We start from the raw sequence: 25,581 nt of genomic DNA, 5'->3' as shown, positions 1-25,581 counted from the left end.
TTCAGAGATAAAATTCTCTGAAGTTAATCGTTCTTCATAGTTACCTGCTAGAATAAGAAGCCTTAAATATAAATATATTTTTCAATAAAAAATTTACTGACGTCTGAATAATGTGTTTATATTTAGGATCACGGATTTGTTATCTTTGGCAACATTATTCCGGCGGTCATTTTCTGAAGATAGTAAAATTTCGTTCTTTGTGAAATTCTTATTTCACTTGGTTCGCGGGATTTCAATCTTTATCTATGGCCAATTGCATTAAAGATTGATTTTAGATATAATAGTATATTCTGACATTGCGAGTTCTTTGAATTTGAATCTTTGTTCGTACGGTAAATAAGAAGTAAGTTTTATTTTAAAACACTAACATTACTCGAACCAGCGGGAATTTCCCCTGTTTCAAACTTAGGCCTAAAATTAGAGAGGGAATTCTTATTTACTTTAAAAAGCATTTTTGATTCTTTATTCCTTAATCATATTGTGAATATGGAAGCTTCTATTATTTTATAATGTTGTCATAAAAGATAGTGTATTTACATATAAATTGCCATATGCGAAGTATACAATTCAAGTGTGTGTTGACCGTAACATAGAATGTTTAAATCCAGAATTGTATTATTTATATTTTTTATAATGCTTGTGTAAATCTTGCATCTAGTGATTGAAGCTCTCCAGAGTTAGTCTGAATTTAATTAAGATCCTAGAGTCTCGAGTAGTGCGAGATATCAGATTTTACGATGTATTAAGTTTTCAAAATTGTGTATTCATTTCTAGTACTCTAGAAAGCTAATTGCTACTTTTTATTCAATCTAGAAATTTTATGTTGCTTCATATTTATAAATGGATAACAGTTTGGCCTTGCTCTTTCAATTACTTTATGCATATAATAGATTAGGATTTTTCTTAGATTAAGTTTCTTTAAATTCCCTGAATATTTTAACAATCACAAAAAACTGCTCTTATTGACCTACATCTGTGCTTAAAATACTTGTGAATTATACCTTTGTTATGACAAGCATTCTTTTTAACTTTTTCTAAAGTTAACAATTGAAATTTGAATAACTTTTTAAATCAATTCTAAGATTAAAATGTGATATTAAAATTAAGATTTAGTATTTATTGTTATAAATTTCTTGTGAGGTAATTAGGAGATTTAAAAACTGAAGTTTGGGAAAGTTCTCTTATTTGGACATTAATTTACAAAATGTAAAATGCTTAACCATTTAATTCTGGAATAATTTTGTAGTCTCTCAAGTCTCCTTTTTTTTAAAGTCAGCAATGACACGTATATATCTATCGAAGGAGAGGCAAATGGTTGCATCGTAAATTTTGTAAAATCTTATGTTGAAGTGAATAAGATTTCACTTTAATTAGATTTTTAAAAAATATATATATCAACAGCACCAAATGAAGATTAGGATTGACGTATATTTGTGTCAAAAACAATTAGTTAAATTATTTGATAATAAATGCCATAAGTAATGTGTAATTCTACAACTTGGGATTATATAACTTTATTTTGCGATATGAATGCATTGAGTAATTCTAATCTACTTAATGTAACATTTTTTGTGATTGAGATTTTGTAAGGAGAAACAATATGCTGTGCATTAAAAAATTCTTTCTTCAAAATTGGTTTTCATATTTTTTATTAATAAAATTTTGATATATTTAATTTTTTTACTCAATTTTTTTTTAACTTGCGACCTTTGTCTATTTATTTTTTATATAAAATGCCTTAATTTTATTGAAATATATGTGTAAATGCCTTTCTTATATTCAGGATTAAGTAAATTTATTATGTTTGCTAACTAAATACTCTTTAAGTGAACTTTCACTTTGTCATAATTATTAATGTAACATCTTGGGCAAATGATCCCCCCCCCCCTGAAAATTTGCCCTATAATTAAAAAGTTTGGACTTCTAGTGTATGTGTGTCTTGTATATGATTATATGCATTGTAGTAATTTTTAAATTGTTCTTATTTTTAGACATGTGGGATGATGATTGTGATGTGCAGCCTTCAGAAAATAATGTAAGTTCAAAATTGTTTTTTATCAGTAAGGGCGTTTTCAGTCATTTTCTTTAATTTGACTTATTTAATCTTTTTTTTTTTTTGATATTCCATATTTTATTTATTCATCTTAGAATATTAAAGAAATGATGTATCATTTAAACTTCATTGAAAGGTTATCTGTAATTGATTTGCACTATTCACAAGTATTACTATTATGAATTTTAAAGTTTTTTTTCTTTTAAAGAAATCAATTTAACAGCCTTAACTGATAGTATATAAAAAGCTATTGTGAAATGACATCTGTAAATTAACATGCTACTTTGAAGCTACTATAAGAAAAAATGTGAAATAGTTATTTTTATTTTAAATAGTGTTATTGCATATAATTTTGGTTATTTGAGATGAAATCTTACAAATATCGTTTAACTAATGTATTTGAATATTAGCTTATTATGCCCAAATTAATTTAAATAACCAATATGTTGAAGTAACTAAGAAAAATAAATTCATAATTTTTGTTTAAAAAATTGGATGAAAATCATTTAACAAACTTTAGTTTGGATAGGTTTGAAGATTTTAAAAATATAACAAACTATTAAAGTTTATAGATTATTTTTGATTTCTTTACCTTGAGTTGAAAATAAAGAGAAGATACAAATTGCAAAAAAATTGTTACTTTGATTTTAAAATCTAGATAATGCATGCTTTGTTCCCATTAACTTGTTTAGGAATATCTAACTTGGACAAAATCACGATTGCAATATTTTACTATGAGGGGAGAAAAATTAATTGTTCTCAAAAATACTAGACATAAAGGATTAAATTAACAATTTATGGTACTTACGTATTAACGCCACTGCAGCTACAGATTTGGCGGTTTTTAAGTGCCGCCAACCTACACGTAAACTTTTTGCGACAAATCATAAAATAAAACACTTGATTTCAAATCAAAACATTGCTCTTTAGTGGCGCAAAACCCGCCAAATCTGTAGCTGTGGTGGAATTAATACGCAAGTACCCAAGTTATCTATCTACTGGATTGAGATGACATTTATGATTAGCATTGTTTTTGTTTTTATCTGTACTTTAGATATTGAAGCATCTAAAGGTAATTTCTCATGTTTTCATTTTTAAAGCAGTTATCTAACAGTTTATGGATAGATTTCTGTGATTTATTTTCACGCATTACAGATTTTGTTGATTTGATGTTAAGGATTCCATAATCTTAATCCAGCTAGTTAGTATTTTGATGACAATGATAAATGAAATTTCAGTTACTTTACTGTAATTTTCTTTTTCTGTAAATTTTTCAATTATTTACTATTGTAGAAGCATTAGCAAATTTAGCTTTATATTCATATTTATTCTATTTGAATTGCTGGATGTTTTATTACAAATTTAACCAATAAATTTCATAACATATTTTTGATTCAACTAATGTTAATCTCCTCCCATGGGGAAAATGTAGAAAGTAAAAATGCATAACAATTGGAAGATATACTTGATTTTAAAAGGAATTTTATTATTTGAAAAAGAGTAACTTTTTATGGAATAAATGTAAACTTATCAGTTTCCCTTTAATTATAATGAATTAAATGTTCAAATTATATAATGATGATTAGATATAATAGAAAATAAGAATCTATATTTGAAAATTTTATTACACAATAAAATTTCTTAAATTTCAACAATATGTGGGTTAAGTTTGAATAATTTCTTTTTGTGTGTATTCTCTTGTTTAGTTTTCTGGAAATGGTTTTGGAAACTCTGCTACCAATGGCTTTTTGTAAGTATATACCTAATGTTAGTTTTCTGTTGTAATTAGCTGGTTTGCCAAGATTAGTAGTCAAGAAAATTTTGTTAAATAATTTGTTTCTGTGTCTTAATGGCTTCTGTTGCAAAATATTTTAAGCTTCAAATTTTTTAGTCGTACATGTATTTTTTAAAATGTGGTATAAAAAATAGAATTGTTAGCACCAAAATCTTATGTGTGGAGCAGAATATATTTTTACTATTTATAAAATATCTGAAAGAATTATTCATGAAAAATTTGATTCAACATAAAATTCAATTCTCAGTTTTATTTTTAAAGGGATTTAATTGATATAAATAATCATTTGTTTCGAACAGTAAATGCATTTTTGAAAAAAAATTATGAATCTTATTTATGAATCAGTCTTATGAATCTTATTTATGAAAATATTTTTGATATTCTATATAAAGAATGTTACAATAGTCTGCAGACAAATTTGTAACCTTTAAATATCCTTCTTTTAAGGCAGTCAACAATTTCAGGCCTGTCATTCTTGGAGATAATCTGTGATAATAGGTGTATTTTTTGTATGGTGAACAATGCAGTGATCTAAAATCTTATTTTTATAAAATAAATATTGATATGCATATTTTCCTAAAACAGTTTTTGTCATTAATGTTTCAAAAATATTATATTAAACAAGCCTCAAAAATATTATACAGGACTTGGGTTTTGTGCAAAATCTAAATTCATAATTCATCAGAAGATTAATTAACTCAAACTATATAAAATATAATTATTTACTTCATTTAGACAAATTTTCTTTTTAGATACATACAGGGTGTCCCAAAGAAATGGAATAAGCTTTTATTTTCCTACATATTATACTTAGACATACATTCAAAGTTTCATTAAAAAAGATAGACTATTTTATGAAAACACTTCGACTTCTATAATTAGGGATAGTAAATATTGCAAAAATAATTTTTCATATAGTGTTCACTGCGAAAGTGTATGAGTAAAATGTTTCTATTGCATTCGTCTATGTATGTATTAAGTGTCAAATTTCTATCTATAAAATTTGTAAAGATATCCTCATTTTTAAATTTAGGAGAAATAGTCATAAATTCAGATGGAAACATTTATTTCAAGGTTGCAGATTTACTCAGAATAGAAAAACTCGTATGTAAATGGTTAGCTAGTATTGTCTCATCCAAATATTGTGACTTGAAAGAAATTTGCTTTTCTCGCAAAGTGTTGTTCATTTTGATAGATTCTGAAAAAAACTTTAGAAATTGAACATTTAAGATATCTCAAAAAAAGTACTGTAAATCTGAGCAAGAAGATTAATTTCCTTGTTCACACTTATGTGCTTTCTAAAGAATGACATGTTCAGAATAAAGAACGTATGGATGTGTTAACAATTTATACTGAATGTAATCATAATGCCTGCCAGTTGAAGAATACAAATGCTGTTTTCCTGTGTTTCCAGCATCCTTTCTAAATTATTTACAAAATAGTTTAGTGATTATAAATTGCAGGATCTTTATTTTCCATAGAGGAACAGTGAGGATGAGGCATGATATGTGTGATGTAGAAATTGTCATTTTCAAATTACCTTTATGTAAGTGGGTGAACAATTAGTCCTGCACTCAATTTTAAAATCTTCAGTGTAGAAATTATTAAAATGTAATAACTAGCATCTATACAGTATTGTGAAGTGCATGGATTCCTACGACAAATACAAAGGCAATTATATGATCGACATTTAGAATTTTACAATTGGGCCCTACCTTATGTAAAATCAAATCCTTCTGCAATGCAATTTGGTCAGATAAATGTAATTTTGAGATAAAAACATTAATCTTTAAAATTATAAGTTTTAGAATGATAAAAATCCTTTCTTTGTACTGGAGGTTCATCCTAATTGGCAGTTTTCTATGAATGTGCCATATGACATTTTGTGGAACTCGTGAATTTTATTTTATATAACATTATATGAAGAATTTTATTTTATCAACATGATGACCAATTTTTTTGGTTATTTTAATTTTTTTTCTAAATTAAATGATGAATTGATTTTGGCAGTACATGTCCTCAATCATTGCTGCCAAAAAGGAAAAGCCTGTCTATACAAGTCTTGTGTTATTAACTTGGTTGCATATGCACATGTATTGTATAAGTGCTGAAGATGTTCATTTTGAATAAGTTTTTAAGCATTTCAATTAATGTATTATTGAATCATTTTAAAATTTTAATGAAAGTTGAAATACATGTTATTTCCTAAATCTTCCTTTTAATGATCTTTCCAAATATGTATATTGTCCTTGAAAGTTGCAAAGAAATCCTCTTTCTCAAGTCAGAGATATGAATAAATAGTCATGTATATATTTAATATCAGTAAGTTTAAAAGATACACCATTAAATGTAAGAAAAACATTTTATAAATTGATAATTTTTCATTATAGGGGCTATATAAAAATGTCGCTTAAAAAAATTAATCCTTTTCTAAAAGTTAGTGATTTTATACATTTTGCTGCCTTATTTGATGAAACTTTGTAGTTGGAAAAATGTCTAATTGTAATAGTTGAGGAAATAAATTATTGTTCCATTTTTCCCTGTATGCATAAGACTAATAGTATTAAAAATAACTCTAGGGATCCTAATTAGAGTGGATATTCTACATATATATTGATCATATTTACCATAAATAAATACAGAAATGTTGAATTAATGTTTTTAAAAGTTACTGAAATTTTTTTATGCTCTTATTTTCCTTAAGAACATTGTGTTTCATATTTAAAATTGTCAGCATTTCTTATGAAAGGAAATAATTTACCAATTTTTGTTTACAATGAAAGTTAAAGTAATCTTTTAATTATAGTTGGTCTGCATGAGGTAGCATATTGATGAAAGCTAATTTATTTCATGTATTGTTATGTTTTTGCAGTTTCATTTTTTTAATATGAAATAGATTTTTAAAGATTGAAACAAAATTTATACTTCAAAATAATACATATCTTTGAATTACATTTTTATACTTTAATATTTTTGGAAATTATCATAATATTAAGATGTTTATTTTTAATTAAAATTTCAAAGAAATATGAGTTAGTCTGACCTAGAGCCATTAGACAATCTTTTATTTTAATTAAAGAAGATTATTCCTTTGACTAATTGTATTAAATTTTTGCTGTTTAATTTGGATATTAAAGGAATAAGTGACTTTCAATTATTTATTTTTGAAAGTCGCTTATCATTACAAAGCTATATTATTTTTGCATCTTGTATCAAATCTGTACAGTATACAATTTTTGCAATAACCTAACAAAAAATGTTAACTTCATATCTCAAAAATGTTTCATTTATATAAAAATGTTATGCAATTCCATTGTCAAATTTTAGTGTCTTCATTTGATAATTAGTTTGGGACAAAGCCTTAGAATTTTATATGCAAATTATGTTTAGTATTTTAAGAAATAAATATATACTTAAAATTTTAAATATTTTATTGGTTTATATTGTATTTTTATTGTTAGATGCTTTGAATTGTACAGACCCATCTTAAACTTTCTGTGTAAATGATGGTGCAGTTCAGATTTAATTAGACTACCATCATAATTTTTAATCTAAAATATTTGCATTTTGTTTCAGATATTTTGAAATGCCTATTATATGTAATGGTCTCTAAATAAGTCTTTTTTTTTTCTTTAGTGTTGGAAGAGGACGTGGTTTTGCAAACATGTCTTCAATAGGGAAATCCTTGCCCCAAGTTGGTAAGTTTATTTATTTTTGTCCTTTCTCCCAGTTCTTTATAAATTTGTCATTGTAGGAATGTAAAAGTATATTGCAGGAGATATTTTTGGAAAATATATTGAAAATAAGCATAATATATTTACTAGCATATAACTCTGATAACTGAAAAAAAAATACTTAAATGGTAGTGTAAAGCAAAAGGTATCAATTTATTGGTCAGTTTATTGCATTTCCTTCAAAGGTGTAACTACTGCAATACTTACTAATGCAATAACAACAACTAAAGGTCCTCTAACTGCAATGCACTGTAATTTATCTATTCAGATTAGCTGGCAATTAGCTAATTTTAAAAAAAATATTGAAAAAGATACGATTTTTGTTATTTTTATAAAAGTTCATTAAATTTTTAGATGACAGTTTTTCAATTAAAATATTGCATTATTATTAACCAAAAACATTCTATGCTGAGAAAATGCACTAATTTATGCAAGCATGTGCAAAATTGCTTATTTTATTAAGGTGCTTAATTTTTATAGCAGTTTCTTATTATGTATCTTGTGATAAGAATATATAATGCACAATGTAATGTTAATCAAAGAAAACAGTAGTTTGACTTTTTAGCAACTTTAGAATGATCTTCTTTGGTCTTGCTTCATATTTCAAGCACAATTCACTTGATTGCTGAGCTGCTTCCTAATCAGAGGCTTATTTCTGAGTTCCATCACCAGTAATAATGCATTTTGGGCCTCTGGAGTACATTATTATTTTTGGAATAAATTTCAACAACTTGAGAAAAAAACTGTGGCAATCCTAAATGAGCATTTAAAATGGGGAACAAGAATTAAATGATATAGGAACTTGTCCCGTAATGTCTCTTATTGTCAAATGATGATTATCTAGCAACCAGTTAATCTGCTCATGTTGATAATTCTTGCTCTTTGATGGAAATAAATGGTCTATCGTATTGTGGACCGTCTGTGATGGATTCCCTACCCCTTTAAGCATTTTATACCAATCATTGGTTTTGATAAACCTTTTTTGCAGTTTTACAGAATGCTTTTGCAGCCAAATTTAATTTCTGCTGTAAAATTGATTTTGCAAAAAGTGAAATTTAATGCATGCTCTTTCCCTGATAACATGTGTTTTGCTAAAGGCTTGGCTTTCTTAAAATGACAGGCAGGGCTGGAAAGATAACACAATGCATTGCAAAGTAGAGATGATCGATTTTGACCATTTTTGTGGTTGATAAATTATCCAGAATAAAATTAAATTTTTTGGCAGATAAAGGAAGGTTACTTTACATTGTGTACAACACCTTCTCAGAACCAAAGGAAAACTTAAACAGAGTGATAACTTAGTGAGATTTTACTGTAATGTAATTTGTTGAGTTCATGATTAAAAAGTAATGATTAAAATATATTTTAATAGAATTGTCCTATGTTTAAAAATATACCAATTATTGCTCTTTCATTAAAAAAAATCATAATTTAGCTTTGCTATGTTTTTTGGTTGGCTTGATATTTTGTATTTTCTTGCTGGTTGTATATTTTCATGAAATCTCTATAGGTTCTGAATCAAATGGTGTGAAGTCTAATCAATCTGGATGGGAAGATGATTGGGATGAAAGTCCATCAACTAACAATCAGAGCTCTTGGAATGATCCACCATCTTCAAATAATGAAAGTTCTTGGAATCAAAGTAGTAATTATCAAAGCTCTAATAATTACGATTCTCGACCCAATAGAGGTAAAAAAAGATTTTAATTTGTGTATAAAATTTATTAGTTTTGTAGTTTGTAACGGTAGATTGATAAAACTTGCTTTAATTACTGAAAATTTTAAAGCTTTTATTTAACCTTTTGGGCTGACCTTTTCCATTTTCATCTTAAAAGTTAATACAATGTATATACCCTTCAGAATCGATGTACACATAAAAAAGTGCACAAGCAAACATTGACTGTTTGTACAGTCCGGAGCATTTTAAAGTACAGTTATAATGCTTGAGCATTTTGATTACATTGTTATATTTGAAAAATAGCTAAATTAATTAGCAAAAAAATTGCTGTAATCTATCCAGGTATTGAGGTTGGGGGTTTCCAGTTTTGCTTTACAATATATCGCGAAAATGGAGATGAAGTCATGTCCCTTGATGGCATATTTTGAGGTCTGAATTTTTATATAAAATAGAAATTGATGAAATCAGTACAGTGGATATGGTTCAGATATTGTTTTTTTTTACTTTTGTCAGTTATTTAAAATATATAGGTGATGGGTGAACAACTGCTCACTAAAAGCGGCTGTATAAATATTGAATCAGTCATTGGTATTGTTCAAAATAACTTGTCTGTTATTATCACTGTTATTCTTACAAGTGTAAAACATTTAGAATATGTTTTTATGCCTAATTTATAAACTAAAAATTTAATTGGATCCTTACATTTTAACATGACGTTGAAATAATTGAACTTAACTTAATATTGGTTTTTGACATGAAAAGTCATAATTGTTTAATTTTTTGTTCTAAGTTTATTAAAGGAGTCTTTTACCTAATTGATTTTTGTAGGTTCTTTGTCTATTTTTAACTTTTATTACTGACTCAAATCAGCAGAATTTTTACATGTGCTTATACTGAATGGTACATATACTGCTAATATACTGTCATTTTTGTTCTTATTTCTTATTCACTCGCCTCATTTGATAATTTGATTGTTAATAAGTGAAGATGAGAATAATTATTCTGCAAGATTGTGATTGTCAAAGGAAAGTTGCAGGCATTACTTTAATTATTTAAAAGAGGAAGGGGTTGAGACTTCCACATTTTCTCCTGAAAATTTCCTTTATAATAGTTTTGGATTTCTTAAGTTTTATTTTTTTTTGTATGAACTTTCTGTTGACTAATGGTTATAATTTTAACTTTTTGAGTAGAAATAAATTGTTTACTAACATTTATTTTGCATTTTCTTTCAATTTAATTATAGACTATTCATCCCAAACATCTTTCTCAAAGAGAGGTGGTCTAAATGGAAATTCTAATTTCAACAGAATTTCTAAAGGTATATTTTAACTTGCTACTTGTTGCAATCTAAAGCTTCTCGTTGCCCTGCATCGTAACCTTTCCCTTGCTTTGTGATAGGTGGGATTGCTTTATGCTAGTTTTTGCTATGCTTTTCAGCTTCAGAAATACTAGAGAAGTAAAATAATTTACTGAAAGTCTATTTCTAACTCATTTGTACTGTTTCTGGTTGCAATTTTTATATATATTTCAATTTGTTAATGAAGTATATTAATGTAGGAGAACATTGATTGTTCTTAAAGGAAAGATTTTCATTTGCCTTTGCTTTTTTAGAATTAGAATTTTAATGCATTAAATTGAATAGTTTGGTTTGTAATTGTACTTTAGGTCTCTTAATATAGAACATAAAATCTGCTTTTTTACCTTATTTGTTCATCTCTATGTTGTATGAGTTGTGTCAAAATGTGCTTTCTCCTATGTTTTTGTATTTTTATTTAGAACTAGAATTGGATTTTAATAATTTGAGTTTTAGTACATAGTAGGCTGTTAATATTTTGAACATTGGGCAATTGTTTTTGGATTGCGATGGCAGCTTTTTTGATGCAATTAAATCATACCATAACTTTTAATCCATAAATTTATATTCACTCCATTTTTTTGCTTTTTCAAACTAGTCTCCTATAATTAATGTTAAGTTAGTGAACTTTACATTTTATTTAAAATCAGTATTAACTAATTTTTTTAAAAAAAGAATTTAAGCTTAGATATTTTTAATTTCTTCTGTTTTCTTTACTACATTTATAAAAATGTATACAGTTGTATTGAAATGTAAAATTATCAGGTTTTATGCAGTAGATATATTCTGGGAGAGGGAATATTTTATTAGTTTACAAGGGAAAAAATATTGTATAACTATTAAATTTTGATTGGTATTAAATTTACTTAATAAAAGCTACTCTTGTTCTGTTCTTAAAAGACAATGCTTTATTTCAAAATATTGGAAATATAAATTTATTTTGTTACATCTGTTTATAGGTATGCAGTGATGTTTTTAAAGTACTAAGGAATTCTAGATATTCTTTTAAAAATTATTCCTTGAAGCTGTTTATATTTTATTGTAAGTCGGGGGGGGGGGAGCTCTTTAAATTATCTGTTGTAATCCCAAATACTTCTACAAAGTTGTGTTAAGATTATGGAATTTTTGAAAGCTCCCTTCTATCAAATTCAGCATTTGTAAGTAATTATTAAAAACTAATTTGAATTACTCAATATTTTATTCATATTTATTACAAATACTTTGCCATTATCTATCTTATTTTCAGTTTGGGGATGGGGGGATTCTTCAGTGGAATAACATCTCAAATTGATTTACTCATCCTCTTTGAGTTAAACAAATTTGTAGCAGGAAAAGTTTTTAATGCTTTTTGATATTGTGTATATACAGCTGGAAGATTTTGGTATTTAGGGAAAATTTAATTCTTTAAGAAATGTTTATCTCTAAAATAAAATAGGTATTTTCCTTGTTATTATTTCATTAGATTGAAATCTATTCAAGGAAAATTGTTGGATTTAGATATGTTGAATTAGTTTAAAAGTTATAGAAATTGGTTTGTATTTATGTACTAGATACATCTACAATAAAAAAAAATTACTGGGAATTTTTTTAGAAAAATTTATTTTTTATATAATAGTTATTTCAATTATTATTATTATTATTATTTGGCTATGTAATGTTTGCCAGGAGTTTATTCATTCTTAATTTCTACCATTTCTCTTCTATATAAATACAAATATACTTGAAATAGAATTATGTCGATTGTCATTTTATTTTGCTGAGGTTAAAAAGATTTATTAGGTTTTTTATATGCATTTGAAGTATTAATATGTAATGTTTGACACCTTACATGTAAAAGATGCATCCTTGCATTGATTGTAAATTTGGCACAAAAATGCAACTGTAAAATTTCAAGTTTTCAGATTGTTATTACAAATTATTTAGATATAGATATTTAAAGCAAATACACAATAAAATTTTTCTTGCTACAAGAATCTTTTTCTTATATTTCTATTCTTTTAGTTGTATTTAATAAACATTTTTTGAGACTTATAATAAAGATTTTATGTTTATGGTAAAAAAAAAAGTTAATTAGAAAAAAAATGTTTATTAAAAAGTGTATGCTTTTGTATTATACATAAAATGATTTTTTTTTCTTTGTACAAAATCATTTGCGAAGTCAAATATTTAAATAGATATTTTGATGTGATGTATTTCTACTTCCCAGATTGTACTAACAATTATTTTTTGCATATATGTGCAGGTGGTGGTGGAAGTGGTAAAGGTTGTTTCAATTGTGGAGAGGAAGGACACATGTCAAGAGATTGCCCCACTAAAAGAAGTGGTGGTAATAGTGGTTCAAGAGGTGGAGCTTGTTATAAATGTAATGAAGAAGGTCACATGGCCAGAGACTGCCCAAATTCAGAAAGTACAGGAAGATCTCGAGGAGGTGGTGGTAGTTCTTGCTATAAATGCAATGAAGAAGGACATATGGCACGAGATTGCCCAAATGCAGAGAGTGGTGGGGGAAGGTCTAGAGGAGGGGCTTGCTACAAATGTAATGAAGAAGGACATATGGCTAGAGACTGTCCAAATTCTGACAACACTGGACGATCTCAAGGAGGAGGTGGTGGACGAGGTTCTTGCTATAAGTGTAATGAAGAAGGGCACATGGCCCGAGACTGTCCGAATTCAGAAAGTGGTGGAAGATCCAGAGGTGCTGGAGGAGCATGTTTCAAATGTAATGAAGAAGGTCATATGGCCAGAGATTGTCCTAATTCTGCAAGTAATGACAGGCCAAGAGGAGGAGGAGGTGGGACCTGTTTCAAATGTCAAGAAGAGGGACACATGGCTCGTGATTGTACAAAAGAAGTTCTTGGAGAAGATGGTAATAAGTAGAATGTTATGAATATATTTTAAAAATTAGTTGTTAATTTTAGAAAGCAAAATTTTTCTTCAAGCTTATTAATTTTACTAGCATTATAATTTTATTTTGATTTTGTAGGTAAACCAAAACCACCTCCATACATTCCTCCGGATCCTTCTGACGATGCTGACAGTTTGTTCCAAGGTGTTCCTACTGGAATAAATTTTTCAAAATATGATGGCATTCATGTGGATGTTTCTGGAGCAAATCCACCACCGCCAATAGACTCTTTCGAAAATTCTGGTTTAAACCAGCATTTGTTGAGCAACATTATACATTCTAAATATAAAAAACCTACACCAGTTCAAAAATATGCCATTCCCATTATTTTAAAGAAACGTGACCTCATGGCCTGTGCACAAACTGGTTCTGGTAAAACTGTAAGCATGATTTATCATTTAATTTTTTTTAGAATTTTAAAGGCTTCTATAATTTGATTATTTTTCTGTTGTGTTGCGACTTACGGCACTTTACAAGCCCACTGACAGTTATTTGTCAGCGATTTAAGCCGAGTGAGCGTCTCCTTGTTTTTTCAGTAGGGCCAAGAGTATGACTTAGCTACTTTATGTGTCACATTCGCTTGCACAACCCCTTTTTACAGCATAGGCATTTACAGTTCGGGCATAGAACAACCATGCCCGAACTAGGATGCACAGATCAAAAGAAAGGCGTGTTACTTCTGTACCTTTAATTTTTCTAGTTCTTAATTAAACTAGAAAAATAATCATCAGCTATGATTATTTTTCTAGTTTAATTAAAACATTTTTACTATATTCATGCATAATAGGGTGATAATTTACTTTTCATAATTGTCTTATAATTTAGCCATGTATGACTAATACGATAATCATCCTAAAGTTTAATTCAAAGTTTCTTAATTATATGCATAAAAAGAATTTTTATTTCTAATAAAAACTATGAATATATAAATATAAAATGTGAATATATAAATGAATGCATCAATATAAATGAAATGAATATAAAGTTCAAAAGAGACTACAGATTTGTAGAATTAAAAAATTTGCCTGTTGTAGAACCAAAAGATGACTTTTAAACTTAATAAATTCTTTCTTATATATCTACATTGACAATTATTTACAGAACTTCAATGATCGCTGACTTTTTCTGATGAGAATATTTAAAACTTCAAAGACCATCAGTTGGTCTTGCTTCTCTAGTGAGAATTCAAATGAAAGAAACATTGTAATTTTTATTCAGAAGAATTTGTTTCAACAAGAACTAATTTCAAGATTCTCTGGTGAGAATCAATGATACAAAATAAATAAATCTGCTCTTTCTATGCAGGAATGACAACTGGATGTTTTTAAAATATATACATTTCTTCTAGTATAAACTAATTTAAACCAAACTGGTCTCTTTTATTCTTTCTTTTCCTTTTTTTCATCAAATTCTACCTTGCTGTCAAAATTGGAAAAATCAAAAGACAAAATCAAATAGAATCAAAACTTGTTCATTGAAATAAGTTTTTCTCGTAACGATGAGAAGGTATTGCTAGATAAGTCTTTTTAATGGAATTGAAAATGGGACTCTTTCCTCTTAGAATGGGATGGCATTAGTTTCGTAATACAGCTGTGATATGATTTCTACTTTTGAAGTGACAGTTTTATCGCAACAACTCTAAGATTTGAAATTTTATCATTTTGCAAACTTAATGTATAAGATAATTGTTTACTTTAAATAAAGTTCAAAATTTCTAATTGCAAATCAGAAATGTTATTTAGTTATTTAATAAACTTAGAAATTCCAGAAATTAAAAATTATTTCAAGAAATTCAAGGAAAAAAATTATTCAAAAAGTATATTGCAATATTCAATTTAATATTGTGTCTATTAGTAATCCCCTACATTGGACTTACCCTGCTAATAAAGCTTGTATGAGTTTGATTACTTACATTTGGTATTTCAAACTGCCAAGGAGTTAAAATTTTCTTAATTTAAAGTAGAAACTGAGATAATAGATGATATTCATCAAAAATATTCACAAGACACAACTGTATTTTCAAGTATTAGGAATAACCATTCATAATTGAAATCATTTCAGTTTATAGTTTGAATTGTATTTAGAACTATTTAATATTGAAGTATTAGATTTGATTTCTGATTTTGTAGAAATTCCTCTTCCATGGTATGAATTAATTTCAGATAATAGATGTCTTTTAATTTTTTTAAGTTTCCTAATTTGCAAAAATCTAGAGTTTCTATAAAATAAGGAATAATTTTGAAAATTTGACTATTTAAAATTAAATTGCATTGTAGAATATACTTGAATTGAAATGTAGAATTTATTAAAACTACAATGATTTTGTTATAGCTTTTTTTGTCATAATCTTTTTAGTAATTTTATACAGTTTTAAGTTTGATATATTTGAACTTTCACTCCATTTCATAAATTTGATATAATTAGATGATTTCTTTAATACTCTTTTTTTTTTTTTACAGGCAGCTTTCTTAATTCCTATAGTAAACGATTTAATTATGGATCAAAATTTGCCAAATAATGCTGATCAGATGACTCAAGAACCTTTAGCCATAGTTGTTGCTCCTACCAGAGAATTAGTTATACAGATAGGCTTAGAAGCTCGCAAATTTTCTTATGACAGCACAATAAAGGCTGAAGTTTTATATGGCGGAACATCTACCAGTTACCAGTCAAGTAGAATTAAAAGGGGATGTCACATACTTGCTGCTACACCTGGTCGTCTTTTAGATTTTGTTGATAAAGGAAAGGTATGTGGAATAGTTGGCTTGAGTTTCATTTTTAACTTCCCAACTATTTTTTTAATATCTCGGAGAACATAGAAAGCAAAAATGTAAGAATTATAAAATTCATTTTATGGTTTTAAAATAATTTTTTTATTTGATAATTATATAATATAAGAATCCTTATAAGTGACAAAGAACTAGCAACATCTTTAAATTTAATTTCCAGAAATATTAGTTTTTTTTTTTTTTTTTTTTGCACCTTTAATATAAAATGCTTTAAATTATTTGGCTAGTCATATTCATGAAAAAAATTTCTTTGTGTTCCTCATTAGATATAAACACTTAAGATATGTTAGCTTAAATATTTGAAAATCAAAAGCATGCAACAGTTGTGTAGGCTTACAAAAATTTAATTCACTCACTTTTAAAGCACAACTTATCAATCTTTTAAAAACAAATAGTTAATTTTTTTTTAAAAATGAGTTGCTTATTAAAATTACCTGAATTGTTATTTATTTGCTATTACCCTAACACTTTAGTAAATTATTTTATAAACTAAGCTGTTAAAAGTTATAGGAATTTTTTAGGACATTAACATAAACACAATATGATCATTCATATAATTTAAAATCAATTTATATGAATGGAATAAAAATTGTTTTTATAACAAATACTTTCAAATAATTTTATTTGTTTAAATTTAAAGTATTCGAAGCAATTATTATTTGGAATGCAGAGTATAGAATGTTTTTATTTTCATTTGGTATGAACAAATTTAGATCGAATGTAGAGTTAAGTCATTCTTCTCCAGTTGGTGCAATTTAAGGTTCCATGTAAATAGGAACACTATATTATAACAGATGAAATGTTTTATAAGGCTAAAGACAGTATTTAATTAAAACTGGAAATTGCTAAGATACTTAAGTTTCATTATTGTGTGGACTTTCCATGGGAAAAATGTTCAATTATTTCTTGAAAATAAGCAGGAGTTTCTGACTTTAAAAGATTTTAAACTGGAAAATGTATAATTATCAAGAGACTACTAGAGATTGAAAGATTTGATAGAACTATTTTAAATGTATAAACATGCTCACATAACTGCAAAACAGTGCTTAAAATGTACTTTTTTTATGATTGTGGTAAGCTCTATTGATTTGACATATACTTCCAGTATTGAAAATACTAATTTTTCATACTTTAAATTATGTAAATTTTATTTTCAAACTAGCCATTATACTACTTAAAGAAAACCAGAATTCTAATTAGTCATTTATGTGGAAATTGAGATCTTGAAATGTTTGTTGTATTATATGATATATGTAATTATAAAATTATAACGAGCCTTTTCTTTTTTTTAGGTATCTTTCTCGCAACTTCGATATTTAATACTTGACGAAGCAGACAGAATGTTGGATATGGGTTTCAGTCCTGCTATCCGAAAAATGGTTGAGCATTCTTCCATGCCACAAAAAGGAGTTAGACAAACTCTTATGTTTAGTGCAACATTTCCTGAAGAAATTCAAAAAATGGCTTCCGAGTTTATGCATAATTACTTATTTTTAACTGTTGGTATAGTAGGAGCTGCTAACGCTGATGTTGAACAAACTTTTTTTAAAGTCCAGCAATATGATAAACGCCAAAAACTCTTATCACTTTTGAAAGAATCTGGTATGTATTGATTTTAGAAGACATTTAATGGAGAATTTATGTGTGTTTAATTAAATGTTAAAAAACTTATGTATTTGACGAAAGTATTATAAAGTAAAAAGAATCTCTTCAAATATATTTTTTATTTCTGTCTATACAGTGAGGCACAATAATGCTAAAACAATTGCAATAAATAAGTAATGTACAAGGTAATGAGAATTATGATTATATTGAATGCAATTGATGTACAAGTTGTTTTCTTAAAAATTCTATAGAAGCTCTTAATCTTCCTTTCAAAGAATGTCAAATATGAATATGAAACATGGCTCTACAAAATTTTCTTTTTAAATATTTTATATAAATGCATTAAATAGCAGATGGTTTCTATTTAATTTGCAAAAGGTGAGAGGTGGTGGCAACCATGTTATAGTCTGTATTTTCTGTAGGCGGGTTCAAGGTCACATTTTCTACCTTGTTGGTTGTCTGGTACCAGTAACGTGGTAGAAAATGTGACCTTGAACTGCCTACAGAAAATACAGACTATAGTTTTTGAACAGGGTGTGTAGTGTCATGAAAAGTGCTTAATTTTCATGCGAAGACAAAGAAAGCTATTTGTTCTGTTTTGTTTCCCCATAAGTTGAATTCGATAATTCAAATTCATGTTTGTAATGGCTTGTTTACCGGATGTATCAAAAAGTAAAACCAGCAAAGGGAAGAATTTAAAGTATTCCAGGACTTCCAGTGCATATTAAGATAACGCTTAATGATTCTGTTTTCCCCCTTTTCTTTTCTCACCCTCCCCTCTTTTTTTTCTTCAACAATGCTCATTGCCATTTAATAAAGTACTCAGAGTAGTTATCTGGAAGAGGCAGTATGAAACACATACTATGTCATACTTATTGTGAATTGAAAAACATTTCAATTATTAATGTTTTAGATGTTGAAGAATTTATTTAAATTAAGCTTGGTAAGTATATATTTAAACTTTTATGTGTTAAAGATGAATATGCACTATGGCCTCATCAACAAAAAATATAATAGCAGGATGTTGCGCCAAAACGATGTAAATGGATAAAGCTGCTTTAAAAACACTTTCGATCATTATTCTCATTAATATGTCATTTTTGAGCAATCACTTGAACGAACTACTACAGCTGTTCAACTGTACTATATTGAATTATAATTAACTGCGGTATGTAATAACGTTAGTCAATCGTGTAAAATGTAGTAAGATGAAATTTTAACTTGAAGCCTTAAATTTTCAATTATTATATGTTTTGTCGATTTTTTTAAAATTTTTATTATGTCCTCATTCATTTGAACATTTTTAATTGTTAGACTAATCTTTCAAAATATGTTTTAAGAAAAAAAGAAACTGCTGGATTTGATACTTAACTTTTTTGAATTTCTTTTAAAATATTTTTTACACTTATATATTTCTAGATTTAGGTTCTATCTCTATGATTTTTCTTTCCTTTTTATAACTCTTATAGAAATTTCTTACCTAATGAAATCTCTTTATATATAGTCTTGTTCTGAGCAACACTTAGCCGAAAGCAATTGAAGTTAGGAGCATGAAATTCTGGAAGTTATTTTTCGGGTTTTGGAGACATTCTAAGAATAGATTTCGCAAACTTTTAATTCAAAGTTTAAAAATAGTATTTTAACATCAAATTAACCATCATAACATCAAAGCATATTATCGCATAAAAATTATTTTAACACCGTCTTTAAATGTTAAAAAAGAATAGCCTTTGAATAATAAAAAATTTGTTCGGTTTTGTACGTTTGTAAAATTTGTACGTTTTTTAAAAATTTCTGAAAAATTAGTTTTAGTCACAGTTTATAGCAAAGATTTTTATTATAATGAAAATCAAAATAATATTGTTTTTTTGCATAGTTGAATCACATTATACTGCAGCTATTATACTGCACATTATACTGCAGTAAAATTGTAACAAAAGAAATAAAAAAATGCTTCCTTTGCTTTTATGTGATATATTCTCTCGCAGTGGCTTCAAGAGACTTTTTTAAAAAAATACTTCAGTTGGCATTTTACTTTTTCATTTATAAAATTTGGAGAAAATATTGGAATCCTCAAAAAATTCAAAATTGAGATTTTAATGAATCTCCACACTTTATACGTCCTTGAATTCGAAAAGACATTTTCAAGAAAATGTCTGTTGGTTACAGAAAGCACTTGAAACTAGATAGATGAAATTTGGTATACGGTCTTGCTATTGAAATTGTAGATTTCGATCAAATTTTCATTAACATCCGCTTAAGGAAAATCTGTTTGTGTGTTTGATTATAAATCAGCATGATAACTACAAAATGAAGAGGGTACACAGATTTAATATTTATTATATAAACATTTGCCTTATTTTGAGCCCAATCCAACAACGGGCTCACCGTATGTCAGTCTATGCTTTTAGAAATATGGAAGCGCGATCACTCAAAAATGCAGTGACTTAAATATATCGAATTTGGTGTGTAATTTTGGCACTATAAGCGTAGGATTTAGTCAAATTTTTGTATTAATCAATTAAGAAGAATGCATCTAAAATTCAATTTGTTTTTCTTATACTTTCACCCGCATGACAGATTAATCCCAGAGTACTTGGAAACAATCACACAATTGAATCAGTAAAAAAAAAAAAAAAAAATTAAAATTGCACCTAGTGCTAATATTTTGTAACTATTGTACGCCAATGCCATACAAGGCATTTGTTGGCAATATCTGAGAAAGTTTTGGGGAGCTCTGGCCTATTTATTTACATTTTGCTTCAATTTACAGAGCCCCCCCCCCCACCGTTTACTATGTTTCTTCTGTAATTTTATTTAAGTAAGAATTTTTGCTATTGGTTAAACAGATTTTCATTAAATTTTAGGAATGTTAAATGTTCAGAAAAAACTTGCTACACTTTTAGAATTAAGAGGTGATAAGACAATTTCTTTTTAGTCTGATCATTTGTGAATGCTGCTATTATTTTCTATTAAAAATGATTTTAAAAACTTAATTAGAGCATAACATTGTTCTATCATCAATTTCGTAACAGTTTTGCCAATTGTATGATGATAGCCATAGGAATGCTTTAGTTCTTAACTTTATAAGATTGCAAATAAAATTTCTTGACAGAATGAGTAAGTGCAGGGAGAAATTTACTCTTTCCATCCCAGTCCTGTCACATCTTAATTGCTGTTACCTATAAAAAAAATCTAATATGAAATTTGTGGTTGTGCTGAGCTTCTACATCACTATTGACATTTTCAGAAATGATGTATCAGATATCTTAAGAAATGTTTAAAAAGCTCACAGATCTTTATTGTTAATCTTTTAAAAACTGATGTGTTTTTTTTAGGTGTAAATATTTTATTTTTATGATCATTTCTATGCTTTTGTCAAATCCAAAAAGGCATAATTTTACAATAGAAGATGTTGTGTAAATACAGATATAAATATTAAAATTTTAAAAGGGCATTTAAAATTACTTGAAGAATTTTTTTTTTCAATAAAAATGATGTATTATAAAAAAGAAATACTATGCTTAAAAAATATGCAGCTTATGTATGCATACTTATACAAAGGTGCCTAATTTTTGGGGCTAAGGTGTTCAAAATCTTGCAATGGTTTCTCACTACGGAGAGAGAATTTTTGCAATGGTTTCTCGCTATGCACCCTATTGAAGAATTAATCATCTGATACGCTGATCTATTTCTCTTCAAACTCATTAAAAGGGTATAACATTTTTACCAACAATTTTTTTGTTGTTGTTTATTCCTTCCCCCTCTTATTGTATGAATACAAAACAGGGCTATGTGCCGAAAGGAAAAGAAAATCTGTGTATTTCATTGTTGGATAAGTAATGCTCCATATTAAGTAATAACAATTTATTTGATGGAAGAAATGAACATTGGATTTACAGAGCATGAGAATTATTTTCTGTTTGCTTTATTGAATTTTTAAGCATTTAATATGCCTTATGAGAGCTTATGCCCTTTCTTTTTTCTCTTTAGGAACTGACAGAACTCTGGTATTTGTTGAACAAAAAAGAAATGCTGATTTTATTGCTTCTCTCTGTTCACAGTCTAATATTCCTACTACAAGTATCCATGGGTAATTTTTCTTGAAAACTTATTTTTTATACAATGATATCAATTTCCTTTAAATTTACTTTTACTAAATAATTATTTTCCAATTTAGTGATCGCCTTCAACGTGAGAGAGAAGAAGCTCTTAGTGATTTCAGATCTGGTAAAATGCCTGTACTTGTAGCAACAGCTGTTGCTGCTCGTGGGCTTGACATCAGAGATGTAAGGCATGTCATAAACTATGATTTACCCCAAACAATAGATGAATATGTTCATCGAATTGGCCGAACGGGTAGAGTTGGTAATCTAGGTAAAGCTACTAGTTTTTATGATCCTGATGTTGACAGGCCTTTAGTTTGGTCATTAAAGAAAATTTTAATTGATGTAAGTTTATCATTTTTTTCTTCTGATTTTGAAATCAATTTTATACTGTTCTAAGATTATTAGGGCACATTTCTTATTGGTCACTTTTCGTGACCATGTGGTTTGCTTAGATTGTAAATTAAGATTAAATGCTCCGTTCAAATTTGTATCTTGTTCTTAATGTTTTCCTTGGCAAAGTATCTATAAACAGTTTGATAGACATGTAACAACACGTATTTTAGAAGATTTATGCTATTCTATTCTCATTGTACTTTGTTCTCTTACTATTCTATTGTTTCATCAAAAAATTGAAATAGAAGGCGATTAGTCTTCAACTAATACAAAAATTTTCTTGCAGAATGGGCACACTTCTTGAAAAATTTTACTATTGCTTTACTTGTATTGTAGTTAAACCTTAATTGTCAATAGAACAAAATTTTTAAAAATTGATTGTAGACAGACTTTTTACATAGTATATTTTTCTCTCAAGTAGTTTCATGATTTTAACATTGTCAGTAGAAGAAAAATCTTAAATGAAATATTTGTACTGTGTTTGTTCACCAAGAGCACTCTTCCCACCAAATGTCTTTGTTTATGGTAGTAGGCTATAGAAATAGCTTTCAATAGAAAAGATTGATTTTTAATAGGAAGGATTGAATGGAAGTTAGGAATTTATTCCTTAATGTCAATTTGAAGTAATAAAAAAAAAAAAATCTTGATGTTTCGTTTTTTCGCTTTAGCAGTTGTGCATGCTTTATGTAAGATTAACTTCCTTTTTTTATATTTTAATCCTTTTCTCTGATGAATATTCATTGCATTTCATTATTTAATTTTTTCTGGCCTATTAAATTTTGAAATCCTTTAAAATGCCATTTAAATTTAAGAAAGCAGACTTTAAAATCACAACCCCTAAAATTGTGCATAATGTTAATCCACCAGCTGCTTATCCCATGATTTCCATGGTGTGGCAGTCTGTAGAACAGCAACACCACGCATCTTCATCTTTATTTTGAGTAAACATTATTTAAGAATAGGTGTACTTTTTCTAATCTTGTGCATTCCTTTGCTCGTGTTGAGATGCAAAAGCAGTGAATTTTGGAAGAAAAATTGCGAGTCCAGAATTATTTATATTCATCATAAAAATATACTTTGTATAAGTTTATCAGTTATGTAAATTACATTTTACCTAGTAATAATGACTTTTGAAAATTTACTAGAATTCTATAAATTTTGTGTATAAAATTAAAAATGGATGGTATCCAATCTACACATTTGCTTGATGCATAATCTGCATTACATGATATTGTATTTAGATTCTGTATAGTTACATTTATGTGTTTTGGAGTCATTTTAATCAAAAAATTTTTTATTTCTACAAAATTTTATTTTTGTAACAAACAGTACTTTGATTTTCATTTCACCCCCCCCCCCTCCCATCCCTGGTACTTAACTGAACTTGTGTATATTTTAGGCACAACAACCAGTTCCTAGCTGGTTATCAGAAGAAGCTGATCTGGCTGGTGATTCTTCTGTACAGTTTAGTGGAAGAGGTGGTTTTAGTGGTAGAGATGTCCGTAATAAAGTAAGAATTTTATGCTGTTTTAAAAATTTTGATATTTAATTTTACTTGAGGAAAAAGAAGTAAATGAAAAAGCTTTTAATTTTTAAAATGTTTGGCTGTTTGATTTTTTAAAAAAAAGTTTGAAAGATCTTTCTTTCTAATGAATTATTTGTTCTTGCATGCAATTATTTTATTTGTCAGTTTTGTCACTATAGTAGCATATTCAAACTCAATTTTTACACATACTTCAAATTATTTCATTTAAAAAAATTCCATATTAATATTAATGTGTCTTTTTTAAGATATTAAAATCTTGCTTTGATTTTAGGGAAGAGGTAGACAAATAAACGCTGATAATGCCTTTGATAATGTATCAAGTGGGCCTACATCTACTTTCAATGATGCAGCTGGTGATGATGATGGATGGGATTAAAGTAAATTGTCACCGTGCTCAGAAGATCTTGATTTAATTTGCTTTTATTGTATTATATGTAAAGAAAAGGCAAATATATTTTCCATTAGTGTTTCTGTGTATGGAAGTTATTTTTTGTACTGTTCTTGAAAATTTCGTGTCGAAATAAAACTGTTTCATATGTTTGATTTGCTTTTCCCTTTGTCTTAACATTTATACCATACATTTGTTACTCAGTATTGATAAAATGTACCACAGATATTAAATATCTCGTTGTGCTAATTTCTTTTCATGTTGCAATAATAAATCTAGCTATAGATGATAAAACCATTTATAATTTATATCTGTAACATATATTGATAGCTTTTAATTTTAGGAAATCTATTGTTTTTGTTGCTAAAGAGATACGAGTTTTAATATGTAATAAGGTTATGAATAGCATTGTGTATATAGATTTAGTATGTGAGGTTTTGATTATATTATTAATTTTGGAAATATAATTTTCTGCAAAATGGAAAGACTATTCAAGGAATATCTCCCCCGCAGTTGTATATATAAATCATATATTGGATGTTTTTATATTTTAAAGCAAATATAGCTTTCTGTATCATTGTTATAGAAATAATTATTTTAGCTTTATACTTCCAGGGAAGAAAATTACTTTTATGATTTTAATGTTATATACCATTATCATATTTAATATTTATGAAATAAAACCAAGATCAGGAGTGAGTGAGAATAATGGCTTTTTAATTAAAAATTCATTGTCAAGACCATATTTCTTTCAACTTGTAAATTCCGAAATTTTAGATATGTGGTAATATATCAGAATCTCAAAGAGAAAGTTATAATACTTTTTTATGTTTGCTTTTAGTTTCAAGAAACAACCTCTCTAGACTAAGCAAATAATTCAGATAAGATATTTAAAAATGGCATCAATTGAAATTTTAAACTTGGGTAATCTCTCATTGAAAAGGATGTACATTTAATGCGATACCTTTTGTGTTATTAGGTATTTTGCTAATAATGTGAAAAAATCGCATGCTCTGTTTCTGCGTAGGAAATTCTGTCTTTTTGAATGAAACTTTTCTGTTTTGTGTAAAAGCTTCTTCCAACTCTGTTATACCTTTGATTATCGGTGTAGTTTTGTTATTAATTTGATACAAACGTTTTGTTCCAACTGTTCTTGAATCAAAAAAAGATCTTGGTATGTTGACTGTCTTTCTAATGACAATCAATATTTTGCATAATTATATAAATTTCTG

The 25,581-nt window shown here is 27.4% G+C and overlaps 1 protein-coding gene across 2 annotated transcripts; it reads left to right on the top strand.

The window, feature by feature from the left end:
* Window positions 1-165: 165 nt before the first annotated feature.
* On the top strand, window positions 166-24,502 carry LOC129963091 (probable ATP-dependent RNA helicase vasa-like). 2 transcript variants are annotated; one of them, XM_056077140.1, is made up of 14 exons: window positions 166-343; window positions 1,992-2,035; window positions 3,760-3,803; window positions 7,485-7,546; window positions 9,093-9,272; window positions 10,504-10,578; window positions 12,857-13,480; window positions 13,598-13,899; window positions 15,979-16,266; window positions 17,601-17,910; window positions 21,907-22,006; window positions 22,094-22,364; window positions 23,815-23,925; window positions 24,233-24,502. In XM_056077140.1, exons 2-14 carry the CDS (start codon window positions 1,994-1,996, stop codon window positions 24,335-24,337), a joined length of 2,514 nt encoding a protein of 837 aa, XP_055933115.1. In that variant the 5' UTR covers window positions 166-343; window positions 1,992-1,993; the 3' UTR covers window positions 24,338-24,502. The 2 variants fall into 2 exon arrangements, with proteins under 2 accessions (XP_055933115.1, XP_055933116.1); XM_056077141.1 differs by lacking the exon at window positions 10,504-10,578.
* Window positions 24,503-25,581: the final 1,079 nt, after the last annotated feature.

This window comes from Argiope bruennichi, chromosome 3 (assembly GCF_947563725.1).
Source record: "Argiope bruennichi chromosome 3, qqArgBrue1.1, whole genome shotgun sequence".
NCBI lineage: Eukaryota > Metazoa > Arthropoda > Arachnida > Araneae > Araneidae > Argiope > Argiope bruennichi.
Note: the sequence above shows the minus strand (reverse complement) of the source record. Positions and strands in the feature narration are given on the sequence as shown.

Coding starts and splice junctions, on each gene's coding strand:
- LOC129963091 (XM_056077140.1), top strand. CDS start 1,994: ATGTGGGATGATGATTGTGATGTGCAGCCTTCAGAAAATAAT. Junction 7,547..9,092: donor GAAATCCTTGCCCCAAGTTG/GTAAGTTTATTT, acceptor AAATCTCTATAG/GTTCTGAATCAAATGGTGTG. Junction 13,481..13,597: donor AGAAGTTCTTGGAGAAGATG/GTAATAAGTAGA, acceptor TTGATTTTGTAG/GTAAACCAAAACCACCTCCA.